Source organism: Apis dorsata, unplaced genomic scaffold (assembly GCF_000469605.1).
Source record: "Apis dorsata unplaced genomic scaffold, Apis dorsata 1.3 scaffold_4, whole genome shotgun sequence".
NCBI lineage: Eukaryota > Metazoa > Arthropoda > Insecta > Hymenoptera > Apidae > Apis > Apis dorsata.
The window spans coordinates 123,319-130,730 of record NW_006263307.1 but is presented as its reverse complement, the minus strand read 5'-3'; the positions used below and the strand labels follow the sequence as shown (position 1 = coordinate 130,730).

The 7,412-nt window shown below is 29.1% G+C and overlaps 1 protein-coding gene across 2 annotated transcripts; it reads right to left on the bottom strand.

Annotated features, from left to right (window-relative positions):
• Positions 1 to 1,389: 1,389 nt before the first annotated feature.
• On the bottom strand, positions 1,390 to 7,260 carry LOC102678009 (profilin). Of its 2 annotated transcripts, none has more exons than XM_006607218.2 (3): positions 6,923 to 7,260; positions 3,151 to 3,432; positions 1,390 to 2,287 (listed from the first exon to the last, which is right to left on the bottom strand). In XM_006607218.2, the coding sequence occupies exons 1-2, from the start codon at positions 7,031 to 7,033 to the stop codon at positions 3,163 to 3,165; spliced, it is 381 nt and encodes a 126-aa protein (XP_006607281.1). In that variant the 5' UTR covers positions 7,034 to 7,260; the 3' UTR covers positions 1,390 to 2,287; positions 3,151 to 3,162. The 2 variants fall into 2 exon arrangements, with proteins under 2 accessions (XP_006607281.1, XP_006607280.1); XM_006607217.2 differs by having other exon boundaries at positions 3,163 to 3,432.
• Between the last annotated feature and the right edge of the window lie 152 nt (positions 7,261 to 7,412).

Here is a 7,412-nt window from a genome sequence, read left to right as displayed (position 1 = left end):
CACTCGCTCACCCCCCCCTCCCCGCCCAATATACCAGCTTTTGCTTTCTATTTCTGCTTTTCCTGTCCGAACCATAACGTCGACCATCTTCCGTTATACATTCTTAAAAAGTCGAAGTGTTTATCGGCCATTGAGTTTAATAAAGCACGAAAAATATAGTAGTCGCATCGTTGGTCTCAAATACCGATGATTTTATAAAATGAAAGGATCAAAATATATTATTCCTTTTCCAAATAAAAAAGGAAAAGTTAAAAGTATGAGGCAGATGCGAATATTTCAACGACGCCTGGGAGTTACCTTTTATTACAATTATTACTTCAATGTTTATTCCTTATTTTGTTATCAATAAAAATCGTTACATAGTAGTTTGGGTTGCTGCTTGACGCCAGCCGAATCGACAAGCAATCAGTTATAGTAATAATAGTAGCAATAATATTACAGTAATAATAAATGGTAGCAGTATCGTGTATTAAATGTATGTATGTCATGTATATGGGCGTGTGTATGTGTACGCGTGAACGCATCTGTATGACTGCGTGGGTATTTCTCGATATAACTCGTATAAGACTGCATTAATCGAATGAGAAACATTTACACGGTCAAAGGAATCTATTCTTTTAAATGCTTAATAGATCCAAATTTCAATATGTTGCATTTTAATATATTTAATTTTCAACTAGTTCTACATTAATATTATCTTTGATAAAAAATTGTGCTAAGAAATATTGATCATTTAATAAGAAAGAAAAATAAAGATATAAGAATAAATGAAAATATGAAGATCGAACAATTTAATTATTAATTATTATACTTTTGTTCCGTGTATAGTTCTTTCAACTTTTGCAATCATATATTTTGTGTTCTGTATGCATGTCACGCGCGCTCGAATGTCATATTTATATATTTATATTATCTTGGTGTATATCTTCGACTCTCGTTCCAGTTCTCATCCCCGTTCCTCTCTATTTCTTTCTCGATAAATGACACGTCTCTTGTCAGTTTGTTTTATTTTTCTTACACATAGCAATATTAAAGAGAGTAAATAGTTAAAAGGGTTGTATCGATCTGGGAGAGGGAGGTGGCCAGGATTGTATCAATCCACGCCTTTTCACCCTCTGCCGCACGTTTGCCCGCACCATCCGCACCGTCCTCCTTACCGTCACTATCTTATCGACGTAGTCGCTTTTACATATTTCTTTTTCTTGTTCTTTATCATCGATATTGTACCTCTATTGCGCTCTCCGACATACCTTTAGACAACCGCTCCTTGTTTCCGTTTCACGATTCTTGCCGTTCAATCTTTAAAAAATCAATCCTTTCATGCTACCTCCCCTTTTCCCTTATTATTCACATTCGCACGTTCTCTTTCTTACTCGATCATTCATTTTTTCTTTCACGCCCTTTCCATTTTTAGTTTCTATCCCTTTAAACTTTCTCTAACATACTTTCTCGCTTTCGTTCACTCTCTTTCTTTTTCTTTCATCCTTTTCATATTTCGCTCACTCTTTCTCTCCATTTCTATTATCCTTTCATTCGCTACAAAGACTGTAAATCTAACACGCAATAGTTTACTATTATTTATTATCATTATTTCTTATATTTAATGCATGCTTCTTGTGTATTTTTTTCTCTCCATCGACGAATCGACACACGATCATTCGCAAATGAAAGATTGTTTATTTAATCTATCCCCAATCACTATCACTTTTTAAGTAAATATTTATTGTTTATATGGAGCTGTATAAATGTAAAACTGCATGTATTTTTAGTTTGTATTTTTTTCATTTCTTTTTTTATTCTTTTTTTTTTATTCAATTGTAAAAAAGCATTTTTTTCTTTTTTCTTCATCGAAGTTTTTGGAATTCTGTCGTTAATATTGACATCTCGATTGTAAATACACATTGGAATAAAAATTCAAAACATAAGTGCTACTATCGAAACAAAAACAATGAAAAGACCGCACCTCATCGATTACAATTTGCGCGATCATTTTTCAAGTAAATGCCTATGAGTTTTTTCAAAAATTATTGCGCATGTGTATGAGCGCTTGCGTCTGTTCCTCGAACGTCGACCAGCCGAATCGAAGAGGAGAGAACGACGACTGGAATATGATAGCTGTGTTGCTGGTGTTGTTGCTGATGTAGTTGCTTTTCATCGAATGTCGCGCGGCAAGCTTGCGGCAGTTCCGGCGCGACTCGTGCGGCATGACGCATTCCATTCGCTGTTCATTAAAATAATCGATCGTTTAATATTAATATTAGATATTTATGTTGGGTCCCAGAGGTTACTGAAACAAAAAAAAGAAAAAGAAAAAATGTGGGAAATACCTTACTGTTAATTTCCTTGTATAATCTTTACTTATTTAATTGATATGAACAAAAAAGAAAAAAGCATTAAAAATTTAAAACTTTGTATATATATTTTTTATATTATTTTTTGTTAAATCATTTTTCATTCAATTGCAAAATTTTACGTCTCATATTTGATCCATCATTATATCGCTATTTCTTATTTAATTATTTTTAAAAAATATTACGATATGAAAAAGTACATTTATGCTGTTCTTGCATTGTTCATTTTTTTTAATTAAAGAAGAAATATTTATCCGTAAGAAATATTTATACTTCGCAATATACACGCGCAATTCAAGAACGAGGGACAGCGTAAGTCTATGATTAGTCATCATTGCAAACTGATACATCGAGCCAAAGTGGTTAACTAAAATTATGCGAAAATGACTTATGAACTTATATGTATATCTTTTTATTCGTATGTGAAAAAAATTTGTGAATTTCATCGTTTATTTATTTTATGAAAATTTACTTAGATTCATATTCAAAATTCTCTCATATAAATAATCTTTTATTATATTATAAGATTATAAAATCAAATATGGAACGTTTATGTATTCAAGCAAATTGACGTTATATAAACTCAAAACTTAAGCTTGGGATTGCTTAACATATACTTTCAATTTTAATTCAATCTTTCTATTGAAAAGCATAAAATGCTACTTCTGTATGTTACACAATTATTAATCGGTGCCGCTACTTAATGCTTTAATTTATTTCGTCGCAATTATATCGTAGAAACTACTCTACAAATGTAACAAAAATTCAATGCTAAACACCATACTCAAATGATACATACGTATATACTAACCTAATAGCCGCAGGACACAAGGTAGTCCCCAAGTTTTTCAACGACCGATGCGGCTTGCTGTGGTTGTATAGGATCTTCGTAAAGAGAGACAACTACTGCTTGCGTCGTCTTCATGCAGTGGACGCCAACTTTTCCAAGTTTTGCCCTTATCACTCGATCCGTACCTGACAGGTAAATGTACCTGTTGCCGGCCAAGGTGACACCCGACGACGTCAAAATATCTTGTTCTTCAAATCCCTGGACCAATTTCGTCAACTCCTCTTTACTTACCTATACATACAAATCGTCATGTTTGTTGACTTAATATAAATTGAAATAAATTAAATAAAATCAAAATTAGATAAAAATGATAGAAATTATTATGTTTAATATATTCAAACGCATTATTGTGTTTTATTCTCAGTTTTAATTTTATAATAATATTTTAACGAAAATTAATACAATTGCATCAATAAAAATAAATAATATTAAATATTTTTATAATATATAAATAATAATAAAATATTTACATATTTTTTTAGATTATATTGTAAGCTTTTATGGACTTCAATTTACTTTATATCTGTATTTAATTCATAACATTCATAGAAGTCTATTTTTTTATATCATACAAAGAAAGAGTTTAATATTATATATTATAATAATAAAAATACACAGATTAATTGTTTATTTGATTTATAATAGTATTCATAATATATTTAATTATATTAAAAATATATGTATATATATATATATATATATTTTTACTAATATGATATATGTATATATCTATATACTCGATAAATAACTAAAAATATATCATATTAGTAAAAATATTTATATTTATAATTATTTTTTATAATTTTTGCCTTATATTATTACAAGAAAAATTGTAATATACATTTAAACTGCAACTACTTTATAAATAATAGAATTTAACTTTGCAACATTATAAAAATTAATATTGATATTGAAAAACAATGCTGTGTTTTAATTTCATTTAAATAATTATATGATTTTTAATAAAATTCTGTTAACGAAAAAATAAATATAATTAGAATATTTAAAAAACACAATCGAATAGTTATCATACTTTAAGGATTCCTTCTTAATTATTTCGAATTAAATTAAATATATATATTTATACATACAAATTTATAAAAAATATTTTAATAAAATATAATTACTAGAAGAAAAAATATGATAATAATTGCTTATTATTTTCATTATAACGAGTATTTAATAAAATAACTTTTTTAAAATTTAAACTGTAACTTAGAATAAAAATTTAAATATGATCTTTATTATTCAAAAATTTGTTATCATATATAAATTATTGTTACAATAATATTACAAATTCATCTCAAGATAAAAATAAACATTATTTTTTTTTCTTTTCTTTCATTTGTTTTATTTTTAAGTTTTTAATTTAAGTCTAAATTTCTATTTATTTAATTATCTTATATTCTAATTATTAAAATTTATTAAGTGATATTATGTTTTCAAGATAATGTAGATTCCAAATAAATAAAAGATTAAAATTAGAAGTAGAATGAAATAGAAGAAGTAAAATGAAATAACAAGATTTTATTAGAAATTTGATCGGGCGCCAAAACGACCATTTCGCGATTTCAGGTACGGTACTGTGGGAGGTTGCTGCCCGGCCGGCATCGCCATTTTGGCATTCGTAACCGGAAAGTGTGTGTGCGCGTGCGAGGCCACGGTGCAGCTGGCGACCTTTATCTTTACATTTTACCGTCTCTCCGCATAGAACCTTTCTTTGAAATCAAGAAAGAACTGCTTTACCTTGTAACCGAACACGCTTCATTCTTGCATTGCTATTCTTTCTCCGAAACATTAAAGCGCTTGTTCACATTTAACAGAAATTTTGTCATTTGCGAATTATACATTTTCAAAATTTTTAATTTTGTTCATAATTCAAGATGGTTATTTGCAAGTATAGTAAAATCATGATTAATACAAATTATACAAATAATCTTAAAATTAAATAATGTTATCAATTGATTAATAAAAATAAAAAAAAAAGAATTCTTTAAAAAAAGATTTTATAATGCGTTTATAATATATCTATCAAAATTCAAATAAATATTCAAGGAAAAATTTAATTATGAATTCCCTATATCTGTATCCACTTATTCAAACTTTCTCAATATTCTTAACTGACCTCTATCATTTCATTTCACTAACACGACTAATTCAAGGCTCTTAAATTTTACCGACATGATCATAAAAGCTTTTTAAATGTAATGCAGATGGCGCATCGATCAGAATCAACTTTTCTAGAACTGTCCCTGATCCTTTTTTCTAATATTAAATTTAGAATTTTAATGAGGAAAAAAATATAAAATATCAAAAACTTAATTATTTAAATAAATTTAATTGTTAAATATACTTAAATAATTAGAAGATAAAAAATAATTAAAAAATAATACTTGAAAATTTAAATTATATAAAATACAAATTTTCATACGACGTATGTCATATGCGTAATAAAATCTTTATTTCATTTTTTACTTATTCAACAAATATTTTAAGGACAGGAAAAAAGAAGAGAAAGATTGATGCATCGAACATACACGTAGGCGTTTCTACGTGTATATATATATATATGTCTTTTGATAACAGAGAATCGTTTCCGAAATGAGTCATGCTTTGTAACAAATATCAATGTTCAAATTTTCGTTAGTTCTTAGATATTCGCTACTGTGCATTATAACTAATGAAAAAATTTTAAGCATGAATCAGTTTCAACAAAAAATAGAAGCCACCACTGAGAATAAGAGCCACCATTTCTATGGGCGGCAGTGGCAACGTGCCCGGCAGGCAGCCATGTTAAACGTAGTCGAAAACCATTCAAGTTCGACCAGGCAAAATTTTCTGTAGTAAAAATTGCCACACCCTAACTTGTCAGATTCCTTTTTTAAATATATCAAGTGAATTTTTTTTTTAAAACTTTTAGACAAATATATCCATTTACTTATTCTATTACTAGTTTTTTCAATCGATTCAGTAATATTACCATCTACGATGGCCGGCTCTTTGCTGCAGACATATTTGGGCGGTGGACAAAATTCTGGAGATGTTCAAAAATGTCAATTATTGCAGATTATATAATGATGAATTTCAACTATATTTCACAACTTAATTTGGATTATTAAACGATCTAACCGGCGTCGCTAACACGAGGGAACAATCATGCCGGGTCAACACGCGGAACTTGAACGATTTTTGCTATTTATTAAACACATGAGAATGTGTATTTCTTTGTTTTGGAAGAACTAATTGTCTTAATGATTACGCGGTATTATTATTTATGATAAAATTACTATTATATATATTCTATATATATAAATGTATGTATATATATATATATATATATATTATGTGTATATATATATATACATATATATATATGTTATTTTGCAAAATTCACTTCAGTTCCAATAAAATATATCAAAACTTGTACGTACTTAACCAACACGCATAAAATTCTATTACGAATAAATACATACATTACATATTAATATATCATATACTAGATATATCCAATTCTACGCGATTGGAATCTGAATAAATAGAAAATATTCGATACTTGTTGTGAATAATACTTAAAGGAAAATCAAAAAAAATAAAAAATACCAAATACAAGCTACTGCTATTATATATCTAAATTTCTTCAAGATATATTCAGTGCGTACTTTCCCTCTTGTCGCCTAGCTAATAATAAGCTTGCGAGACATTAGTCGAATAATATACTCACTTCGAAGCCTTCAGACTTTGCCCAAAGATTGCCATCGTGTCCTGCAATCGCAGCTTTGGTAACACACCGAGACGCGAGCAGCTGCTTGTCAACGTAATCCTGCCAGCTCATTTTTTAACACAAGCGGCTCAATTCAATCGTTCACCACGCCACTAAAGACACTACCCGTCACCGACTGACTCTTCTCACGACTACCTATATGCGCTGAACGCCGGCCACACTTCTCTCTTGCCCCTCCTCTCGTCTCTTCGTGGTTTGTAGCGACCCCTCTTGGCCCCTCCAGACTCGCGGGTGCCGATGATCGTATTTCCCCCACTCTTGATGACCGGCCGGTAATTGACTACACAGTTGTGCCAACTTACAGATTTTGCAATCAATATGTTAAAAACCAGAATGAGTTTTTTCTTATTTTGATGAAAACTATATATTATATTCATATCTTTTTTTCTCTTTTTAAATCTAACATTAAATGATATAATTTTTATTTAAT